The sequence below is a fragment of the Halichoerus grypus genome, chromosome 11 (assembly GCF_964656455.1).
Source record: "Halichoerus grypus chromosome 11, mHalGry1.hap1.1, whole genome shotgun sequence".
Classification (NCBI taxonomy): Eukaryota; Metazoa; Chordata; class Mammalia; order Carnivora; family Phocidae; genus Halichoerus; species Halichoerus grypus.
Genome location: NC_135722.1, coordinates 10,312,403 through 10,335,944, shown reverse-complemented (window position 1 = coordinate 10,335,944; position 23,542 = coordinate 10,312,403). Strand labels below are relative to the sequence as shown.

The 23,542-nt window shown below is 54.6% G+C and overlaps 1 protein-coding gene across 9 annotated transcripts in view; it reads left to right on the top strand.

Moving 5' to 3' along the window:
• Positions 1-23,542, top strand: part of CD6 (CD6 molecule) — a 42,052-nt gene extending 18,510 nt beyond the window's left edge. Inside the window, exons 1-13 of one of the 9 annotated variants that reach the window (XM_078057929.1) lie at positions 8,738-9,965; positions 10,446-10,514; positions 11,467-11,817; positions 12,577-12,888; positions 13,625-13,927; positions 15,286-15,351; positions 17,483-17,623; positions 17,964-18,059; positions 19,113-19,235; positions 20,952-21,023; positions 21,299-21,553; positions 21,852-21,956; positions 22,488-23,542. In XM_078057929.1, coding sequence (XP_077914055.1) covers positions 9,881-9,965; positions 10,446-10,514; positions 11,467-11,817; positions 12,577-12,888; positions 13,625-13,927; positions 15,286-15,351; positions 17,483-17,623; positions 17,964-18,059; positions 19,113-19,235; positions 20,952-21,023; positions 21,299-21,553; positions 21,852-21,956; positions 22,488-22,552 — 2,043 coding nt within the window. In that variant the 5' untranslated portion in view covers positions 8,738-9,880 and the 3' untranslated portion in view covers positions 22,553-23,542. Of the gene's footprint in view, positions 1-8,704; positions 9,966-10,445; positions 10,515-11,466; positions 11,818-12,576; positions 12,889-13,624; positions 13,928-15,285; positions 15,352-17,482; positions 17,624-17,963; positions 18,060-19,112; positions 19,236-20,951; positions 21,072-21,298; positions 21,554-21,851; positions 21,957-22,487 lie in introns of those variants that run through there. The other 8 variants (XM_078057930.1, XM_078057927.1, XM_078057928.1 and 5 more) reach the window with 8 other exon arrangements.

The following is a 23,542-nucleotide window of genomic DNA, read 5'->3' as shown; positions in this document are numbered from 1 at the left end:
TGACCCGAGCCGAGGGCAGATGCTTAACTGACTAAACCACCCAGGTGTCCCTCTTTTTTTTTTTTTTTAAGATTTTATTTAATAATCGGCTTTATCCACCAACTACATGTGTGTGCGCACACATGTTTGGCACATAATACACTTTTGTACTCGTTGACTCAGCAAGATCTTGGATACTTATGTGGGCCAGCTGTTGGGTCTTTCTTGGGATGGGACTTCAGTCCTGGGAGGGTTTTACACCTGTGAGGTGGGGGAAGCAAGTCTGGCATATAATGAGATGTGCCCAACATCCCCTGAGCGTGGAGGAAGCTGGGTTTCGAACCCAGGCAAGTTTGATTCAAGCACCCTACCCAAGACCGGCTGAATCAGTTCTAGAGGAGGGACCTGACATCCACCTCCTGCACTCAGTGGTCTGAATTCTACAGGGGATGAAGCAGGTGGGGCCCGTGGAAGGCCCGTGTCGCTGGCCTGCTGGGCTCTCTTGGAACCCCATCCTTCCTGTTATCTCTTGGGATTTATATTGAGCTACTCATGATCCTCTATGCTCAGTGGCGTCTTGTCTTACCGTCTGGCACCTGCAAAGAAGGTATATAATCTGGCACGGGAGCCTGAGCAAGCCTTAGGTCAGGACCACAGGAGTCTTTGCTTTTGGAGGAACTCCTGTTATCATGGCAACCGCAGGCCACCTCTCATCTCCAGGACCACCGGATGCCATGCTTGCAGAGCCAGGGAAGGCGGCAGCAAGAAGTGAGTGTGGGGCAGCTCTGCTAAGGTTCATAAGAAAGATGGAGAGGAAGGAGGAAAGAATGCAGTCTTTGGGGAACTGGAATAGTCAGTCCTTTTGCAGAGGAGAAGGCTGAAGGGCCCTCAGAGTCATCGTTATGCCTGGGACGGAATGTGTAATCGATGGCCAGATGCCCTCCCCTGTGCAGTCTGGACTGGACAAGAGAGTAGGCCAAAGCCTCAGGCTGCGGGGTAATAATGCCAGCAGCAGTCTACCACGTCCTAGGCATCTCACCTGCGTTCTTCATGCAGCGCTCAGGGCAACACGCTGCAGCCCCGGCATCAGATACGGTGCCAGCTTCACATCAAGTCTGGCAGGGCTCAGGGACCTTCCCAAGGTCACACAGCCAGCGATCAGCAGAGAGGGCTCGGGCCACTATTCTATCTGTCCCCCAAGTCTGCATTCTGAATTATGAAAAAAGGATTTCCGGAGAGATGCACTGGTGCGTGGGAAAGGCCATGGACCCGCCCACTCCCAGGATCTTCCGGCCTCACGCGTCTCCCCGGCACCTGCCCCAGTCATGCGCGTGGTGAACGGTCGGCGGGTGTTAATGGACTTGAACGCAGGCCAGGTACAGACTCATTTCTCAGCTCCCAGCATAATGTCACTCACACCCCCTCGCTTTCTTGAGCAAGAGAGGGGAGAATGGGGGAGTTCCAGAAATCTAACAGACCCCAGAGCCGGTTACGTTGCATTATTCTTATGGTGGCGCTTCTCTTTCAGTGGAGGTTATGAGTTGTTGTCCTTGACTCCCCGTGGATTTGGTGGTGGAGGAGGTGAATTCCACCTGGGCGTGTAGGGAGGATGCTGTGCATGCAAACATCCTCTGTCGTGTGTCAGGGTGACCCAAGAAAGGTAAAAAGGCTAGATTTCGGGGCGCCTGGGTGGCTCAGTCGTTAAGCGTCTGCCTTCGGCTCAGGTCATGATTCCAGGTCCTGGGATCGAGCCCCGCATCGGGCTCCCTGCTCCACAGGAAGCCTGCTTCTCCCTCTCCCACTCCCCCTGGTTGTGTTCCCTCTCTCGCTGTCTCTCTCTGTCAAATAAATAAATAAAATCTTTAAAAAAAAAAAAAAAAAGGCTAGATTTCTCTGACATTTAACCGTGCTCCCCCCCCAATTCCATCACACTGGGGAGTAGGGCTTCAATATACGGTTTGGGGTGGGGGGACAAACATCCAGTTCGTAGCATGCACATTGAGTTTCCTTTGTGTCCCCAAGCTTTTCCGAGGTAGAAGAGGAGAGAGCAAAAACAAACAAAAACTGTCAAAGAAACTAAGGCCAAAACACCAAGTCACTGACTTGCTTTTAGTTTCCAAGGGGAGAGAGGTCACCCCAACCTTCCTGGGCTCGGAGAATCCCAGCAGGTGCCGCCTGGTCTATTCCCCACAGGCGCCCGACACCGGTCACCTCTGTGAGCGAGGGCCATGTTGTCCAACCAAGCCCCCGGGCCAGCCTCAGTCTCTGTGTCAAAGTAAACTCAGCCCAACCGGGTGGCACGACCCCTCCAAGTCCCTTCAAAGACGGAACACCGTTAGCTGCTCCCAATCAAGTTCAAAGTTAACTCGTGTGAGCCAGCACCATGCTTCTTTCCAATTTTAATGGAATTATAGATTGCTCCGTTTTTCTTTCCAGTTCTATGGATCGCTCCCCATTAACAACTTCAAGGAAAGTTCTTTTTTTTTTTTTTTTAATTTTTTATTTATTTGTCAGAGATTGAGAGAGAGAGCACAAGCAGAGGGAGTGGGAGAGGGAGAAGCAGGCTTCCCGCCGAGCAGGGAGCCCGATGCGGGGCTCGATCCCAGGACCCTGGGATCATGACCTGAGCCGAAGGCAGACGCTTAACGACTGAGCCACCCAGCCATCCCAAGGAAAGTTCTTAAAAGAAAAACATTCACACAGTGCCAGCCCCCTCCCTGTGAGGGCGCCTCCCCCAAACGCCCCTGGTTCTGTTGGTGGTAGGTTCTCTTTCTCCTCAGAGTTGAAGCAGGGGCTTCCAAGGGTGCCGGAGCCAGCCTGTGTTGGAGAGCTGGTGTGGAAGGGGCAGGACAGCTCGCGGCCATGTGAGGGCAGGGGGACAAATGTCATCCCAGGGGCCCCTGCCCGAGGAAGAATGGTCTCCTCATTGCGGCTCATCCTTGGCGTCAGGACCCCTTTTGGAAATTAGTCCCTGGGGCTTGAGTGCTGGGCTGTATTGCCACTGGGGGTTGAGCTATTGTTGCTAGTTCTGGGCTTGCTGAGCAGTGCAGAGTTGGAAGGAGTTTAGAAGACCGCCCCCCCCCCACCCCGCCACCGGCTTGTCAGAACTCCCAGCCCCCACCCTCAGCACGGTCACTGAAGCAAAAACCAGGACGCTGGATTCCAACCTGTGGAGTAGAGCGGTTAAGAGTGTGGCCTCTGGAGCTGGGTAGCTTGTGTTCAAATCCCAGCTCCGCCTTTTTCTAACTGTGTCATCTCGGGCAAATTACTAAATGGCCTTGTGCCTCAGTTTCCCCATTTTGTGGGCTTGCTGTGGGAATTAAACTAAATCAATCCATCTCAAGTATTAGAAAAAGACCACTGTCCTGGGAGTCTGACTCGCTGTGGGCTTTGGGGTACACTTCCTTGCCCCGGGACCTCAGATTTTGCATCAATTCAATGAGATCATAGGCCTGGGCAGTAATAATAATCACGTCTGCGTGGTCTCAACAGTTTACAAAACACTTGCTCACAAAAAGCCTTCTGAGAGAAGCATTATGAACTCCAGCTTACGGAAGGGAGAATAAGGCTTACGTGTCTAAATGACTCCTTGATGGTTAATGAGGGCAGGGCTGGGACTCCTGTCCAAGCCTGTGGGTGCGAGGCCCATGTTCTCCCCCACACCACGCTGTCTGATACAAATATGATGAGAGCCACACTTGTCATTTAAAATTTTCCAGGAGCCACATTTTAAAAAGTAAAAACAAACAGATGAAGTTAACATAATGATATATTTTATTTAACCCAGATGTCCAAAATATCATTTCAACATGCTGTCAGTATAGAAAGTTAACAATGTATTATTTTCCATTCTTTGTGTTGCTTTTTTTTCTTACCAAGTCTTTGAAATACGGTTTGTGCTTGGCGCTTAAAGCCCACCTCAATCCAGACATTAAAGTTTCATCAGCAGGACTTAATCTGTATTTAGATTTCATAAAATTTACTAAGGAAAAGGTAGCTTTGCAGGTCTATGTTGCTCGAACATTTCTTTGAATTTTTCCCATGACTGGATTGAATATCAGTTTTTAAAATTAAATTTAAGTAAATTGAACTGAATAAAATGAAAATTTTAACCACATTGGACAGCACAGCACTACACAATTCTCCATTTCGGACAAAATGATCTCGAACATGTCCAGATTTCTACTCCTCTGCTGCATTTATACATAAAACCCTTTGCATATAATGAACCTAGCCCTGAAACAATAGACTGAGAGTATGGAACAGATTTCCCAACTGTCTTGATAGGATGTTGGAAGTTGTACAATGTAGTGGTTTAAAAGAGTGGCTTCTAGAGCCAGACTGCCCAGGTTCTCGTCTTGCTTCTAAAACTGACCAGATGGGTGACCCTGGGTGACTTACTTAACCTCTCTATGTTGCAGTTTTCTCTGCGACGACACAAGGATGCTAAGAGGACCCACCTCACTGGGTACTTGTGAGGATTCAAATAGCTACTACAAGTGGATAAAGCACAATGTTATCTTCTACGGGGCATACAGTGATTGTTCAATAGATGTTGTCTTTCATTATACATTTTATCTAATTATAACAGAAGGATGGAAGGATTAGAAGAGACCAGAAAGCTATCAACCTGTTGTCTTGCAAGTGAGAAAACAGGTCCGGGGAGTATAAAAGACCCAACCAGGATCACACAGAAAGCTAATGGTAGAAATCAGCCAGACTCGCTTCCTTAACACTCAGCCCAGTGACCCCTCCACTCTGCCCCCAGGGATGTTGACATTTACAGGAGAGGAAACACCTTGGCCCACTGAGCACACGGGCTCTTCATTTCACCCCCAGGAGCAAGGATGGTTCTGGCTGACATGGCCACATCGTGCCAGGCCCTCTCCACAGGCTCGGGAGAACAGAATGTGTGGACAGTTGGCTTAAAACTCATTGTTAATGCTGCGAGCTAGCCACGTGTTCCCCCAGGAAAAAAAGGCTTGTTTGTTTCCTTGGAGACCTTTGATTTTTATTTTGTTGTAGAAGATGTTAAAAATTTAGAGCAACAACAGTCGTTAAGCATCTGCCTTCAGCTCAGGTCATGATCCCAGGGTCCTGGGATCGAGCCCCACATCGGGCTCCCTGCTCGGCAGGAAGCCTGCTTCTCCCTCTCCCGCTCCCCCTGCTTGTGTTCCTGCTCTCGCTATCTCTCTCTCTGTCAAATAAATAAATAAAATCTTTAAAAAAAAACAAATTTAGAGCAACAAAAGGAGAGAGAAAACAAAATTCACTGTATGGGTATATTTCTTGCTAGTGTTTATATTTTTCCTATGCTTTTTTTTTTCTGTAGTAGGGATCGAATTTCATTTATTTATATCCTTTTAGCATCTCTTCTGGGCAAGGCACTGTGCCAGGTTCCAGGGATATGGGAGTGAACAAAACAGAAACAGTCCCTGTCCCTATGACCCTGAGAATCCAGCGGGACTGATGGGAGTCAACAGCTCATCACCGAAAGCACTGTAATTGTATGTGGCCAGGGCCACAGAGGAAAAAGGTCCCAGGGTTCGAGGAGAGGACAGAATGGGGGACTGAACTTGGGCTCCTTCTGGGTCCTAGGAGACCTTCAGAAGCTTGAAACCAGACTGCGTGGGGGCGGGGGCTGGAGGGGAGAGCACAACCATATCTATAGCTTTCCCCACATCATTAAAAACTCTTTGTGAATATATTTTTTAAAGATTTTATTTATTTGTCAGAGACAGAGTGCACAATCAGGGGAGGGGCAGAGGGAGAGGGAGAAGCAGGCTCCCGCTGAGCAGGGAGCCTGATGCAGGGCTCCATCCCAGGTCCCTGGGATCATGACCTGAGCCGAAGGCAGACGCTTAACTGATTGAGCCACCCAGGTGCCCCTCTTTGTGAATATTTTTTGCGAACATTTTTAATGTGGATCTTCCTAACCAATCCCCCACTTGCTTTTAGACAATTCCATTGTCTGAAGCTTGGGGGGCGTTTCATGTTTTTACTATGAGAAATGACATAGGGAAGACCATCTACCATGCAGCGACTCTAAGTTCTGGCTGCAAGAAGAGTCCTCTCATTTTGTGCTCATGATGAGCTGCAACGGGGTTCCTATTGTTCCCAGTTTGCCGAGCAAGTGCCCGAGGCTAGGAGAAGTTAAATGATCTGCCTGAGTCACACAGTTCGAAAGGGGCCCAGCTGGAGAAAGGAATGTTCCAGTTCTGACATGTGGACTCTAATCTCTATGGGGTAGTCCAGGTTATTTCTGTAGGATAGGTTCCCAGAAGTGAAAATATTGGATCAGACGGACTTTGTTTGTTGTTGTTGCTGTTCTTAAGGCTATTGACATATGGGCTCGCGACACTTCACACGGATGTTAAAAAGAAAACAGTGTGCACGCTGGTTCTCTCTGTGGGGTCCTCCCTCCACATGGCTGGAAGTCTGCCCTGTCCACCCTGCCTTGCCCCCCAACCGCACCCCAGCAGCATCTCTCCCCCATCAGCCACTCGGCAAGCATTTACTACATGCCTATGCATCCTGAGCACGTCTGTTGGAGCCGGGGGCAGCAGGTGCTTCTCTCAAGCCTGGATGGCTGTGCTGGGTGCGGCGTACGGGTGCCCAGGACGGTGTTCTGCTGAGCTTCTGATGGGACCTGACAGCTTCCCCGCCAGGCTTGCTCTGACACCAGGCCAGCCAGCGGGGGCCTCGGCCTCTCCTTCGGTGTCGATACCTCCTCCCTTGCCATGTCCCCCAGCTCTCGAAGCTTCCAGGAATCCCACGGGCCTGGGTGACACAAGAGGACGAGTGTCCCATTTTCTCAGGCTCCAGGCAAGGTGATTTCATTTTCCCTGTCCTCAGTCACCTTCGTTTCATGTCCCCTTGGCATCTTGTCTAGGCTACCCTGTCCGAGGTCCTGTCCCGTTCTGCTTGGGGCTAGCCTGAAAAGCTGCTGTCTCCCTGGGCTGGAGGAAAGCTTTTTCTTTTCCCACTCAGACACCCTCTCCTCCATCCCTTATCCTTTGCAGAATGGGGGGCACAACTCAAGATGATTTTCTGGGGCACACAGGATAACCGAACTTAGTAGATGAACTTAGTATTGAATAACACTGAGCCACGTGGTAAGAAAAATATTTAGGGGCGCCTGGTGGCTCGGTTGGGTTTTTTGGCCAATGCTTTACAAAAGTTGTAGCATATTACATTTTCTTCCCTGTATCTTGCTCCGTTCCTCAACATAGCATGGAAATCCTTCCAATTGGTGTGAGTCCAGTTCACTCTTTATAAAGGCTGCATAAGATGACATGCTGTAAATGGACCATAATTCATTCATTTTCCCCAATGAATGAGCACTCACTCTGTTTCCAGTGCTTAATTATCCAAGAAACTGCAATGAACACTTTTTTAAAAAAAGATTTTATTTATTTGGCAGGGAGGGGCAGAGGGAGGAGAGAAAATCTCAAGTAGACTCTGGGCTGAGTGCGGAGCCCGACATGGGGCTCGATCTCATGACCCTGAGATCATGACCTGAGCCGAAATCAAGCGTTTGACACTTAACCGACTGAGCCACCCAGGCACCCCTGCAATTGATTCTAAGATATTCTCATATCTTAATGCTGTAAAGCAAATCCCCAGGAAAAGGTAAAGTTCCTTTTCAAATAATTTTACTGCAGCAAAATGTGAATCAATAAAGAAAATCAAAGAAAATTGTGAAGCATGGGAGCAGGCAAAGGCAGTAACACTGCTGGGGAAGCACCCATCCTACTTGGGCCCTCGGTGAACAGAGGCCCGGATGGAAGGAGGGGGGGAGGTACATTCTGCTTTTGTTCCGATAGGCACAGGTCACAGAGAACAATAGCCAGGATCCCTTCTTGGGATAGGGGACACGAAAATGCCTGTGAGCCAGAAAACAAACCCTTGAGTGTGAACAAACTGCGTTGGTGAGAGCTGGGTTTGTAGCTGGCCGTTCCTGCTCCCTCTTCCATCAGTCAGTCAGTCAATAACCACTGAGGTGGGCACCCTGGGGGACACAGGGCTGGTTCAGCCTTGGGCCCTGCCCTCCAGGGTTTTCTGGTCTAGCAGAAAGCGTGTGTTCTTTCACACATGAGAAAGTGGTTTCCCAGACCCGGAGAGCCCTCCACATACACACACATGGTTGCACACACGAATACACACAAAGACACTCACACACCAATGGTCACGGCCACACGCTCACACGCCCACCACAAACACACACACATACTGCGGCCAGCACCCCGGGCTCCCCCGTGCCCCAGCCCACGCACTGAAAACTACCCTGGGACACTGGGGCCGTTGCTGTGGGAACCAGGATTCTGCCACCCTACTTTGTGGGCCTCTGAATTCTCGTTCTGAATATGACATTAGCCATGGAGTCTGTGCTCTGAATTCTCAGTCCCCGCCGGGGGGTCAGGCTGGGCAGCCAACCAGGGAGTTGGTGAGGACAGGCAATTCTAGGCCTGATGACTTTCTGTCTGAGTGATGGAGTGGCCCAGATGGATGCTTGTAGGAGAGCCGTGTCTGCAGGCATGAGGGGGGGCGTGCGCGTGCGCGCGTGCTCATCTGGGTGTGAGTCCACAGTTCCTGCTCAGGGGAGGCTGAGACCATGCAGCAGCGTGTGAGTCTATAGCTCCTAGCAGTCAGGCCAGGCCAGGCTGGGCTCCGGGAACAAGCGCAGGCTGAAATCTTCATGGTTTAACCCAATAAAGGTTCACTTTCTGGTTTGGGGGCTTTTGGGGTTTTTTTTTTTTTTTTGGTTTTGTGGGGGTTTTTTTGGTTTGTTTTATTTTGGGAGGGGGCACCTGGATCTGAACCAGAATACGGGTTCACTTCTTACACAAAATTCTAGCGGGGTCAGCATCCGCCTCCATCTTGCAGTTGCATCAGGGCCTCAAATCCCGGCACCACAGCGAAAAAAGAGATGGAGGACGCTCACTGCCTCTTATCTATGCCAGCCCGTCAGCGAGCACACGTCCTTCTTCCAGACAGCAATGGCCCAGCCTAAGTATGAGACCCTGAGTGCAGCGGAGCTCCTCTGGGAGCACCACGGTCTCCGCCTCAGCCCTCCCTTTGTGCTTCTGCCAGCAGGAATATTCCCGCCCGGCAAGGAGCTGATTCCGCGCAGACAGTTCAAATCCAGGTCCTGCTTCTTGCTGAGCTGGGTGGCCTCGGGCCATGGGTCAGTCAGGGACCCAACAGGAAATGGGTGGCACTATCAAAACAGGAGCGGTTGAAGGGGCTTATTTACAAAGGGCAAGGTAAGCAAGACCTGGAAGCCGAGGAGCTGTTGCCACCCCGGAGCCCAAGGAGGCAAGGGCAGGGAGTGGTCAGTGAGACCAGAGGAGAGAGTCAAGGAGAGGAGGGATCACCTTCAGGTGGGGGAGCTCACAGAAAAGGAGAATAAGCACCACCTCTCCACTCTCCTCCCTCCCTCCTATGTCTGCTGTGGCTCCCTATTGGCTGAGCCAGGCAGAAGCTGAAGGCCCCAGGAAGTTGCTGATTTAGTCCAAACAAATCAGCCCATCAGGGCAGAGCAGACAGCGGCTCTGGAGGGATGAAGGGGCATCACCTGGCACAGGAGATGGATTTCTATCTTTGGGCCCCGCTTTCCAAGTTTGTAAAAAGTGAATGTTCGTATCTACCTCCCGGCATGGTTGAAGGGAAAAGGAATAATGCATGTGAATAATAAGTGCTGACCTATGTCCAGCCCTCGGCAAATGGGAGTTTTTCAGTATCTGAAAGCGCTTTACAGTTGGATGGTCCCACCCCACAATGCACCAATCGCCCTAAAGTCTGGTATGAATTTCTTTTTTTGTTTCTTTTAAGATTTTATTTATTTATTTGAGAGAGAAAGCACAGAGGGAGAGTGTGAGGGAGAAGAGCAGAGAGCCCAATGCGGGGCTCGATCCCAGGACCCTGGGATCATGACCCGAACCGAAGGCAGACGCTTAACCATCTGAGCCACCCAGGCGCCTCCGGTATGAATTTCTCAAACAGATTTTCCAAACGAAAATGTTTTTCCTAACAATAACAAAAAGCCCATTTTTGAGCTTTTTCTGTATGTCAAGTATGGTACAGACATTGACTCCTCTTAGCACAACACAACCCCTAGGTGCTGTGGCCAATAAATTGGGACTCTGGCCAAGAGAGGCTGGTAACTCATCCACAGTCACTGAGCCAGTAGTAGGTCTGGCCCCAAAGCCCACAGTTGTTCCTCCCTGCTCTACTCTGATTTCTGAGTGCGTTTCTACAATTCAAAGACGAAGCAGATGTTGCAGCAACAGAGCTTGAGAATTTCCCTACCCTCAATGAGGCAACTCTGCCCAAGGCCCAGGACCGTGGTGTTTCAAAGTCCCCATGTAGCCCCAGCTCCAGAAAGTGGTCCCTGACTTTCAAGGCACCTCTGGGCCTCTACCTCTGAGCTCGCTCACCCACCGGCTGCTGCTGGTTGATTCCAGGTCACCCGGCTCTAACTCCATCTGACCAGCCCAACACCAGCAGTGCAGAGAGCCTGCCCTTGGAGCCAGGTGAGGAAAGAATCCCTCTGGGGGCCCACAGCCTGCTTTCTGACACCAGGTAGGCGGTGTCCCGGGTGATGGGGAAGGAAAACGGACTTTTAGGGTGTCAGGGAGGCTCCCTAACTTCAGACAACACTTCTTCCTGGCTCAATGCCCGAAGGGCCACCATTCCATCCACTCTGAGAGCTTAGAACTACCATCTTCGAAAGGCCACTGATCAAATGTCACGTACGTGTGGGCAAAATGTTCAGTGAGCATTTTAATGGGATTTGTTGAGAACGAACTAAAGGACTCTTCGTGGGGGTGGTGGGGTTCCATCAAGTGGGTTCTTGATTAACTCAACAGGGATTTATTAAGCAGCTCCTCTGTGCAAAGCTGTGTGCCACCCTGGGGGTGCGGTCCCAGGCAAAAATGGGCAGGTGGCTCCCCAAGGAGGGTGTCTGGGGAAGGGAGAACCACCGTCCCAAGCAGCCTGGCTTCAACCCCATCACCAACCCTGTATCCATCCCCCAGGGCTTCAAGGTCATGGTGGCACCCTCCAGAACAGCAGAGGGGCCTAGGAGGGGGAAGCGTGGCACCCGAGTACCAAGGAGGGCCCCCGAACCCAGAACTCTGCTGTTCTTTCATGCAAGGGTACCCTGGAGATAGGGGCAAGAGAGGGAGGTTTGTGGGGACTGGACCCCTGGTTCTCTGTCACCCCACACCTAATGAAGGCACCCTAACCTCTACAGTCACCCTCAACCCCCTTCTCTGGACGCTAGGGAGAGTCAGGCCTCAAAGGGGCCTCGGGGATGAACCAGCCCAGCCCCATTTTGCAGATTGGAAGGCTGAGGCCCAGGGCCCAGTGGGATATTGTCCAAGATAACCCGGTGGAGCCCCTGGCAGCCCTCATCCCCACCCCCATCCCTGAGACCTGCCGCCCTGGTGGGTGGAGGCCTCAGCGGGCATCTGGCTCTTCCAGGACAGCGGCTGGGGGTCCGTCTGGTGAACGGGAGCAGCCGCTGCAGTGGGGCGGTGGAGGTCTGGCTCGGGCTGTCCTGGGAGCCGGCCTGTGGGGCGCTCTGGGACAGCCTGGCCTCCGAGGCCGTGTGTGGTGCGCTGGGCTGCGGCGGGACCTGGGAAGCCACCCAGCTCACCTTGCCGTCCCTGGAGCTGACGCCTGGGCCCGGCGCCGGGAACACCAGCGAGGCCACCAACGCCACGCTGGCCCTGGCGCCCGCCGTCCTGTGCAGAAGTGCCGAGTGGCAGCTCTGCAAAGTGGTGGAGCACGCGTGCGACACCAACGGGAGGCCGGCCAAGGTCACCTGTGCAGGTACGAGCAGACCACCCCCTGCGCCCTGCCTGCCCTAACCTCAGGCTTTCAGCCATTGCCCCTCACTCCTGTCCCCAGTCCTCGCCACCGGACCCAAGCCTTACCCTCCAGACTTCCCCCCGCCCTCCACCCCACCCCCATCGCAAACACAGCTGGTTCCCACGTTGGAGGACTGCAGCACTGCCTCATTTCCAGCTCTGAGCACGTCCTCTGTTCTGGCCCCCACACCTCTCCCCCTACTAGATCTCCAGTTTGACCACTTGGGTCCCCAATCCTAACTGGGTCTCCGGCCCTTACTTACGGGTCCCGTGCCTTCTCTCGCTTAAGACCTCTATCTCTGCCCCTAACCCCCCCATGTACATAAATATGCCAGGTTCCCCAGTGTCCCTTAGCATTGTCACTTTCCAACCCCCACCTGCTCTTCAGGCCCCGCCCACCAGATCTCTAGCCCCACCCACCAGTCTGCCCCTCTCCCCCCACCTCCCAGCCCTGAGGCTTCCCCTGGCCCGCCCACCAGGTTACTAGCCCCTCCCACCGGCTCCATAGCCCGCCCTTCCCCCCCCCAGGTATCCCGCCCCGCCTTCAGGTCCCTAGTCCTGATGAGTCCCCCACATCTGCTCACTAGGGCCCCAGTCCTAACAGGGTTCCCCAATCCTGCCCACCGAATTACCAGCTCCTCTCATTGGACCCGGAGCCCCCACCACCCTCCCAGCCCTGCGTTCCTCGAGCACCCACCAACGCTTTCCCCTCCTTCCCCAGAGAACCGCGCCGTGCGGTTGGTGGGCAGCAGCAGTCGGTGCGCAGGCCGCGTGGAGATGCTAGAGCACGGCCGGTGGGGTTCGGTGTGCGACGACACGTGGGACCTGGAGGATTCGCACGTGGTGTGCCGGCAACTGAACTGCGGCTGGGCGGTTCAGGCCCTGCCCGGCTTGCACTTCGCCCCTGGCCAAGGACCCATCCACCGGGACCAGGTGAACTGCTCAGGGGACGAGACCTACCTGTGGGACTGCCCGGGGCTGCCAGGAGACGGGTACTGCGGCCACAAGGAGGACGCCGGCGTGGTGTGCTCAGGTCAGCAGGCGGTGGTGGAACCGGTCAGCCACCAGTCCTTACCATGGCCGGGTGCGGGGAGGGATGGCCCCGGCTGGTGCGAGGTCAAGTCCACCAGGGAAGGTAAGACCCAGGCAAGCGCCATCTGGGGGAGAGAGTGATAAATGCCCTAGGAAAGGAGTTTAGTGGTAGCGGGCAATCCAGAGGAGGAAGGACAAGCCTGCCCACCTCCTGGAGGAAACCACATTAGAGGGGAGACTCTTCCCCAGTGTGAGTTGGTCACCTGGTTCAGAGCAGCAAGGAGAGACAGAGGCGGGGAGGCCCCTGAGGAGGCTGTCAGCAGTCTGGAGGAGGCCATGAAGTTCTGGTCCAGCCAGGGCTTCTCTTTAATGTGCACAGGAATGGCGGGGGGGGGGGGGGGGGGGGGGGGGGGGAGGCGGGGGGGGGGGGGTCTCGATAAAGATAGATTCTGATTCAGTAGGTCCGGGCAGAGCTTGAGATTCTGCATTTCTAACAAGATTCCATGCCAAGCTGATGCTGCAGGTCCGCGGACCACACTTTGAGTAGCAGGCATGCAGTGCCAGCCGGAGCAGATGAAGCAGATGAGAGGGGGATGCAGACATAGGAGGGAAAGCGCACAGGATCTGGAGACCGATTGGCCGTAGGGTGTTTGCATTCATGAGTCTGGTCTGGTGGGGGTTTCAGCCCAAAGGATCCTGATCTGACTCTGCCCCCGCGCCCCACCTCTCCCCTGCAGAGCACCAGTCCTGGCGCCTGACTGGGGGCCGTGACCCCTGCGAGGGGCAGGTGGAGGTCCATTTCCGTGGGGTCTGGAGCACAGTGTGTAACAGTGAGTGGTACGCACCGGAGGCCCATGTGCTCTGCCAGGCCTTGGGCTGTGGGACCATGGTCAGAATACCGGGCGGGCTGCCCCACTCCCTGCCGGGCAGAATGTACTACTCGTGCACAGGAAAGGAGCCCACCCTCTCCGACTGCGCCTGGCGGTTCAACAACTCCAACCTCTGCAGCCAGTCGAGCGCAGCCCAAGTCCTCTGCTCAGGTATCCCTCCTCCCCACCCCTACCTCACCCTCTCCCCCAGATTTGCACCAGGAATTCCACCTGAATCCGAAGCCTAAGAACTTGGACTAGGTCAGGGATGACAATTGCTGACATTAGAGTCACTTACCATGTCCGGAAGCCAGGGCTAATTAATCAGGACATTCTTGCCCATAGAGCCTCGACTCAGCCCCCACATATGTACTAAGGCCTTATTATATGCTAAGCAGGGATCCCTGTTGACTGGAATTGGCTCAGGAGATGAAACCAGCTGCCATCCCAGGGCTGGTGATCATAGGTGGTCATAGCGAAATAATATTGGGAGACAGGGTCTGGAGCCCCGATCATGTGGCAGGCACTGGGGAGCACCTGATACCTCTTTTTTTCAGCTAAGCCTCATGTCCATGCTATGAATTGGATTCTGCCATATTTCACCAAATCTCAGGTGGCATCGAGATGTCACCCTATTATTATTTTATGTCCCATAAAGGACAAAACTGCTGCCAAAATAAGCTCACAACATGTCATCAATTGTAGCAATTGATGCCATCACCCCAATTTCAGAGGAGTTAAATTGTGAAAAAGCCAGAGCATTAGACCCAAAGAAACATGGTATTAATATCCCTATGGAGTTCAGGCACCTGGCAATGAACTCCAGCTCTGGGGCTCACCCACTGGGAGGCTTCAGTTCCACGAATATGTGGATGCTGATCCTAACCACTTCACAGGGTAGCTGGGAAATCAGGTAATACCCACCAAGGGGCTTTGTAAGCTCCATCCCTTACCTGTCAAATGATTATGATAATGATCATCATGTCAGCTTCCCAGCTCCCAAGGCCAATATGAAGAGTGAACCCAAGACTTTTTTTTTTTTTTAAGATTTTATTTATTTATTTGACAGAGAGAGAGAAAGAGAGAGAGCACAAGCAGGGGGAGTAGGAGAGGGAGAAGCAGGCTTCCCGCTGAGCAGGGAGCCCAGTGTGGGGCTCGATCCCAAGACCCTGGGATCATGACCTGGGCCGAAGGCAGACACTTAACGACTGAGCCACCCAGGCGCCCAGAGTGAACCCAAGACTTAACAGAGAAAGGGATCTGTGGTCTGTAGCAGATTTTTACAGAAAGAAGAGATACTTCTTTTTATTAGCTTCTTATTCTAACCAAAGAAGATCCATGAGATCTTCCTTATTGTGGGGGGTGGAAAAGGCAGGTTTCCTTAACCATATGCCCCGGCCCCCACTTCCCTTGGGACCACGCCCCTCACTACAGGTGACTTGTCTGTCTGGTTCAGTGTCTAACCCAAGGACTGGCGCACAGTAGGTGCTCAGTAATGTGTTGAGGGCATGAACGGTGTTTTCTGACAGGCTCCCGGAGTCTGCTCAATCTGTCCACTCCTGAAGTCCCTGCAAGTGTTCAGCCGGTCACCGTAGGTGAGTGTCACTTGCTTCACGGTTTCTCAGAGAGGTGGGTGCACGTGCGCAGGTGCATACCTGCGAGAACGCGTGTGTGCACCTGGGAGGGGCCTGATGGGTCATCCCCCATCCCCCACCTCCAGACAATGCACTTGCCTCTCCCTCCACCCCCACCCCGCCCCACCGCTCTGTTCTGGGGGTGCTTTTGCTCCTCTCCCCTCCCCTCCCTGCCATGTCAGCTCCCCAGCTCCCCGAATCCTGGTACTTCATGGACAGGAGCCCACTCTCCCGTCAGCTCCTGTCGGGCAGGAAGATAGAGCTAGAGAGAGCCCGCGCTGGTCCGGTAGGCCTCCGGCCGGTGGTACGTGTGCCAAGGGTGACAGTGTGTTTCTCACACCCTGGGCACTGTCCCAGAGCTCTACCAACACTCTTTCCCGGCCCTGTAAGCCTTCCGGCGTCCCCATGGGGGGAGGTCTCCTTAGTGCTGGTCTGCCTGCCAGCTATGGATCGTTTGGCTGACTCCAGGAAGACTCCCGAGGCTCAGATCCCAGCTGTGCCTCCCACCAGCTGTGAATGGTGGGCGAGTCTGAACCTCTCTGAGCCTCAGACCCCTTGGCTGTAAAATGGGGGAGATAATCATGGTAACTTTCTCCTAGCGCTGCTGTGAGTCTCCAGTGAGTTAATTTTTCCAAAGCCCTTGGAACAGGGCAGAGTCCACAGTGAGCAGTGTCTGAGTGTTAGTTATTCTTGTGATTATTGAGTCCAGGCGTGGAGCCCCTTGGCAACCCCAGGATAGCCACAGGGGCTGGTCCAGGTTCACGGGCTCTAGGCCGTCCCCTGCTTCCACCAGAGGAGGGTGGGCAGGGGCTTGGGGATGGAGTGGAGGGGCACCAAGTCCTGACAGAGAACCTGGCCGTGGATGAGGGCATGGAGGGCACGGAGAGGGAATGAAAGGCTGGGAATGAAATGCTGGTGAGCTCAAGCCAGGACCCCAGACACCCACTCGCACGCTCTCTCTCTCTCTGAGGTCAGGGCCGGGACCCCACCTCCCAGGACCACACTCTAGCCCTTGGCCCAACAACCCGGCCCTCAGCCCCTGTCCCTTTGGGCCCGAATTCACTGGTCTCCCCACACCCCCCACAGCCCAGCCTCACTCTTGCACCCACTTCCTGCTGCTAAGCCCAATTCCCAGGCTGGTCCAAGTCACCCCCTTTGCAGATGGAGGGGAAGGAAGAAAATGAGAACAGGGAAGGGGTCATCTCTGGGGGTGGGGAGCAGACACTATCCGCAGCCAGGGGATCAGGATGGTCACATCCCTCCGCCCCCTGTAAAGCTGTCACTACCCTTCATCCAGCCCTGTGGCCTACGCACCCCGGACCTTATACACTGAGCAGGAGGTGGTTCCCGTCTCCCCTCGGACAAGGGCTCCCAGCACCTGCCCCACTTCAGCCTCTATCCAGGTTTTGGGTTCTTTTAAGCAGGGGTGGGGCCGAGAGAGAAGACGGTAAGCCATACCAGGGCTGCAGGGCTGGGAGGTCCAAAATCACTGCCCTCACCCCTACCCTCAGGGAATGCATGTCTGGTAGGAAGGATGCATCCAGGGCACAGAAAGGAGATCTTGCTCTTCCGATGGCCCATTCACCCCCAGAGGTGGCTCCAAGTCACCTTCTCTGGGAAGCCAGCCTTGGTCTTCCGCCCCAGAGAATTAGGTGCCCCTTGTAGGGCCTCATGCCTGCCCATACCTCCATCCCAGCAAGCATGGCACAATATTGGATCGAGCCGGCGTATGGATCTCTCCACGAGACAGCGCCCTCAAGGCCTGTGATGCTGATGTCATATTTGTATCCCTAGGGCTTAGTGGGCACACAGTGGGCACTCAATAATTGTTGAGCAGAGAGAGAGATCCCTGTGGGCTGGTGGCCAGGGGAAAGTTTCCTTCAGTCAGTTATTCATTCAATATGGGTTTCTTGAGCACCTACTAAATACAAGGCACCTAAAAGCAAATGGGTAAATTCGAAAAGAAGAAGAGGGGAGGAGGATAGGTCCAAAAGGGAAGAGGGTGAGTGCAGAGAGGCTGGAGAGGCAAGAAGGGCCAGGAGAAGTCTATGTCCATTCCTCTTTCTCCTTGATGTGGGGTTCTTGCTTCTAGAGTCTTCTGTGACCATGAAAACGGAGGACTGGAAATCACGGGAACTAATGCTCCTCATCTTGTGCATCATTCTGGGGATTCTCCTCCTTGGCTTACTCATCTTCATAGCCTTCATCCTCTTGAAAGTTAAAGGAAAATACGGTAGGTACAGAGTTCTGGGAGCCACAGGAAAGGCTCAGAGAGGGAAAGAAGCAGGCCTGAGGCGTGACCCTCTCAGGGGGATGTGGGCCTTGCGGGACTCCAGCAGGAGTGGCAGTGATCCAGCAGTGGCCACCCAGCCCTGGCCCTGGGGGGCACCTCCCGATGGGAAGGATTTTCCCAGCATGCCCAGCAGAAGTGGTCCGTGTATGGAAGGACCGACCAGACTATATGTGTACGCGCATGTGTGTTTGAGGAGGAAGGTGTTTCAATGAGAATAGGACCAAGTAGACTGGGAGAGAGCAAAAAATGACTTGTAGAATCTCTGCCTCCCCTCCCTCAGCCCTCCCTGTGACGGTGAACAACCAGCACCCACTCACCACCATCCAAGAAGGGATCAATAGCTATCAAGATGTTCCCATCACCATTCCCAAAGAAGGTAGGATGTCACCCACCCTGGGGGTGAGGAGGGCTGAGGAGGACAGGAAGGGTATCCTTTCTGGAGGGTCAGTACTGCTTAGGTCAAAGCAGTGCCCCCACTGGAAAGGAGACCTCAGCGAGTCCATTGGGGCCTGTGGGACCTTGAGCATGTCATGTCTCAATCTGGGCCCTGATGGGCAGATGACCTTCCAGGGTAGTCATTCTAGGCTAGGCTTTGGAGTTCTGGAATAAGACAGGCTCAGCGCATTTCTCAGAGGACAGTTCTGCCCTGCTACTTGGTTGGTAGGTCTGGGGTAATATGGCCTCTTCCAATGGTCTGCTCCATCAGCCTTCCTGCAGAGCCCCATCAAGATTTTCCTGGAACATAATTTTATTTAATATTTTCTGAATGAAAGAAAAATGGAAATCGGTCATCCATCTTTTACAACATGGGTTTATACTCCTTGAAAGTCTTGTAAAGGAACTCAAGCTTAATCACATTGCATTGGGACTGTATTAAATCACCCTTATTTGAAAGCATTCAATGACAGGAAAATCAATACAAATCTCAGCCAAGTAATATAAATATTCCCGGTGCACAGAATCCATGTGTTCAAGGGAGGAATATGAATACAGAACCTAGCCCACAGGTTAGGCTCCAGGCATTTGCTCACTGACTATTACGGGCTAGAGGTTAAGAGCCACACTGCCTGCTTCTCTGGGCAAGGTGAGGACCTCCCTATGCCTTAGTTCCTTCAGCTGTAAAATGGGGACACGGATGCACCTACCTCACAGAGTTGCTACGAGAATCCCAATGAGATCGTTTATTTAAATGTCCGAACAGCGCCGGGCATGCGGTGACTGCTCTGTGTTTGTGAAATAAACAAATGTTATTAGGTCCCCATGTTTGAAATGGGTGGGGGGAGCTTGGAAAACCCGGGCTGGATGGTCTTGTACAAGACGGGCTACCTGGTCCTCTCCCTGCCCCTCTGTCTCTGGCCCCCACCCTCCACACTCTCTGCTCCCTTTCTGCCCACCACCTGGCCACGCCCCAACTCTGCTCTCTCCCCAGTTCCCAAGCTGCCCATCCAGGTCCAGGCCCCACTCCCCAAGGACTCGGACTCCAGCTCGGACTCAGACTATGAGCACTATGACTTCAGCGCCCAGCCTCCCGTGGCCCTGACCACCTTCTACAGTGAGTGCCTGGGCCTGGGCTCCCCGGGGCCCACCTGACCCAACCAGGGAGAGGGCCCGGTGGCTGGGGAGCTTCAGTGGGTTCCACCTGATCACCCCCGCACACCCACTGGACTGACTGGAAATGGTCCTGCCCTGAAGCTTTCAAAGTGCTTTGTGACCCTAGAGACAACTCCATGTCTCCAGCCTCCTTCTTTCCCACCTTTGTCTCTGGCCGCGTGGGGTCTTAAGACCCGCCCCTCGACCTTCACCTAAAGGTGTGTGTGTTAGACAAGGAAGTCCGGGCAAGAGACACGCTCGGATGGCTTCTCACACGCTCACACCCCCTCTGTGTCCCATCCTGCCCGTCCACCTCACCCCTTCCTCTCCCTTCATGGCGAGCCCAGCTTGAACCTCTTAGCCGGCTTTTCCAGCTCCCCTCCCTGCCTGCTGGGGATAGGAGGGGGGACGACAGTGCTTAAGGCAGGGCCCACACAAGACTGGAGGTTAGGCCAGAGAATCCCACACCTATTGTGGACTCCCTTAGGAGCTTGTCAAACACTCCCCAGCTCCCCCCAGGACCCACCAGGTAAGTTAGGATGAGCGTTTGACTGTGTGTGACCGAGGCCCCCAAATGACGGTGTCCTAAGTAGTTGGCAGGGGCCCAAGACGCTGCTTTCTTGCTGCTGTGCAGTCCCTAAGATGTTGCCCTCGTCCACGTGGTCCAGCCTGGCTCACTACCATGCCCACATCCTGGCCAGCAGGAGGGGAAGGGAAGGTGGGGCAGGCGGTACCCTGAAAGGCAGGATGCCGGAGACGCCCACATCACTCCCGCTCACAGCCACACACACACACACACACACACACACACACACACACACACACACACACCGGCCAGAACTTAAGCCCATCAGCTGCAAGAGAGGCCAGCAGACGAAGCCTCTGTCCTGAGCAGCTGTGTGTCCAGATAAAGGCCAGAGGGTCTCCTACTCCAGGAGGGGAGAATGGATATGGGGGACAGCTAGGCGTCTGTGCCCACCTGCTGAACCAAGGCCTCTGGGGTGGGAGACGGGTGATTCCACTTCTGCCATGCCACACACCAGCCTTTGGGAGCCACCGGGATGGGGCATCCCTAGAACCTGAGGTTCTGCACCCAGGCCAGTAAGAGGCAGGACTGAGAGTCCAAAACCCTAAGACATTTTGTGACTCAGATTCAGTGGTACCAGGTTCGAGAGAGCAGACTCCACGATCCCAGACACTCAAGTCCTTAAGACTCAACAAATCCACGTCATCTCTCCAGTTCCGAAGCGAAGGTGCCCCAGAGCCTGCGAGGCAAGGATTCCAGACCTTCCAGCTTCCTCTCTGAGAAGGTTCCTAGACGGGGCACCATCCCCCAGAACCTCCAGGGCGCAAGGAGAGAGCCCAGGACCTGCCCCATTTCCTTAAGCAGAAGGAGGGGCGGCTGGGGAGCAGCGAGGTGCAAGGCACTAGGGCTTCTGGCCAGAAGCAGCCTGATCCCGTACTGGTTAGAGAGTGAGGCTCAGGGTCTGGCTGGACTAGGACAAGCACCTGGGATCTGATGGGAAATGCTAAGCCCCTCTGTACGCCTGGGGTGGTTCTCCCACACTGTTCAGCCTCAGGGCACCCTCCCAAGTCCCAAGGCACAGCGGCCCTTCCTCTGGGCTCCCGGGACGAGGAGGTGGACCTGCACCCCTCCTCACCACTGCTCTGCTTATAGATTCTCAGCGGCACCGCGTCACGGATGAGGAGGCCCAGCAGAACAGGTTCCAGATGCCCCCCCTGGAGGAAGGTGAGGAGGTCCAGCAGAACAGGTTCCAGATGCTCCCCCTGGAAGAAGGTGAGTCAGGCTGGGGAGGCACATGGTGGCAGTGATAACGATATCAGCCCTGACTCCAGACTTAGCAACTCAGCCCACCCTGAGAAATGCGGGCAGCAACCCCCCTCAACAGGTCCTTCCTGATTTGAACAGTTCCTCTTGGCAGTTAGTTCTTTCTTGAGTCTCATTTAAAGCCCTCTTGGTGCATTGCTGCTTCTTTCCTCACTGTACCCCCTTTCCTGGGCCAGGACTTGAAGAGACGCATGCTTCCCAGATCCCACCTGTCAGCGCTGGGCACTACACGGCGGACGCCCCCTCCCTGGGCTCTCTGAACCACCCCAGGAACAACAGTGGGTCCAGCACCTCCTCTGGGGAAGATTACTGCAATAGCCCCAGAAGCAAGCTACCTCCATGGACCCCTCAGGTGTTTTCTACAGAGAGGAGCCCCCTCTTGGAGCAGCCCCCGAACTTGGAGCTGGCTGGCTCCCAAGGTACTTTTTCAGGTAAGCGGGGCCCAGGAGGATTCCGTGTGTGCCCCAGACTCCCATCCTACAGCCGACCTGGCTGGGGGAAGCATAAAGCCGGAAGCCCTGAGCCAAGCTGAGTTGGGGATACTAGCCCCAGCTCTGTGGCCACTTGCTGTGTGACCTGGGACAAGTCTCCACCCCTCTCTGGGCCTTCATTTCCTCATTCATGGTCAAGCCAGGAACTTGACTCTCGTGAGTCATGAGGGCCTCCCAGCTCTGGCATCTCTCGAGCTGGCTGTCTCCAGGCAGAGTGATTGGCTTTGGGTGTTTCCAGCAGGGCCCTCGGCCGATGACAGCTCTAGCACCTCATCCGGGGAGTGGTACCAGAACTTCCAGCCGCCGCCCCAGCCCCCCTCGACGGAGCAGTTTGAGTGTCCAGGTGCCAGTGGCAGGGGAGGTGGTCCTGGAAGGGGGGGAAGGACAGGATGCAGGGGGTGGATGAGTGGGGGAACTCTGGATCCATTGGATTCATTAGCCCAAGAGGAAAAGAAGAGAAGGAAAGGGATTTTTTTAAACAAACAAGAATGTGAGGAGGTGGGAAAAATGGATGCGGATGAGACAGAGAAAGTTCCAAAGAATGCCTTGAGAGGGAGTGAGCTCCCCATTAGTGGAGGCATTCAAGCAGAGGTAGCCGATGTCCCCTTGGGGGAGACTGTGGTAGCAGGGGGGGTGCCAGCAGTCAAGTCGCCCATCATTTCCTGTGCAAGCATGGAGACTACAGCCCTAAACCGCACAGATGAGTCTCTGCCTTCTGGGCTGACATTCTAGCAAGGGCGATGGTGGTGAACAAGACGACGTGAAGGGAGTCTGGTCACTGCACCCCACACAGCATCACAGGGGAGGGGTGTGTCCCATGGAGCAGGAGGGGCGGTGACCAGCCTCCCGCTGACCCGAGCCTCCCGCCACACAGGGTCCCCCACCCGGCAGCCTGATTCCCTTGACAGCGAGGACTATGATGACATCGGAGCAGCCTAGGCTGGGCCCAGCGAGGCCCCAGGCGGCTCCCTTCTGCTGGTCTCCTGCTCTCCCTGCCCACTGCTCTCCCACCCCGCCCTCCCACATCCTCCCCCAGGTGGCTGACAGGCCTTCCCTGGAGAGATGCGGGGAAAGCCCTCGCCCTGCACTCACTGCTCAGTCTCCATCCTTCAAAGAGAACCTACTGGCACAGCCCTCCCTCAGCCCCAAACAGCCCCAAGGTGGAGGGCCCTGCCTCCGAGAGGTAGTGAGCTCTCGGGCTCAGGGATGGGCAAGCAGCCTGGGCCACGTTTCAGCAGGCTGCAAGGAGGGGTTGAACAGAATGCCTCCTCAGGCCCCTTCTGTGCTTTGGTTCCCTGAGTCTCAGCTCAGGGCCCGGAGGTACTGAGAGAGCAGAAAGTGCTGCCCACGTGTAGGGGCTGCTGAGCTGCTGTGGCTTTGACAGGTGGATTCTGGGGCTGGGGGTGACACACCCACTGACCCAGGTTGGCGAGCACCCGGGCACAGAGTCCAGCCTTCCTAGGAACAGCCAGCTGACAGCAAGCAGGACGACTGCCCCTCCCCCACGACCGAGGGGCTGGGGCCTCGGCCAGCCCTGCCTCTAGAGACCCTGGAGCCCACCAGGGCACAGCTTTGTTCTGCAGGGACTGTCCCTGGACAGAAGATCCTTATTCTGAGCTTCCTATGGCTTACAAAGATGGCCCTAGCCCAGTTCCCCCAAAGACTCAGAGTCGGGCCCCAGGCCCCGTGGGAGCAGACATGTGCACAGAGATGTCTGCCGGGAGGGGCCCAGAGGCTGCACTAAGCCCTGCGTGCCCATCTGTCTGCTTGGATTGCTGGGAGCTTCCCTGAGGAGCACATGAATATGCGGCGTGTCACCCGGAGCCACGGACACGTCCAGGTGGCCTCCAGAGAGAGGCCGAGGGCTCGGAGCCAGCTACTAGTGTCCTGGTCTGAGTGTCCTGAGATTAAAGTAATTGCTGAATAAAA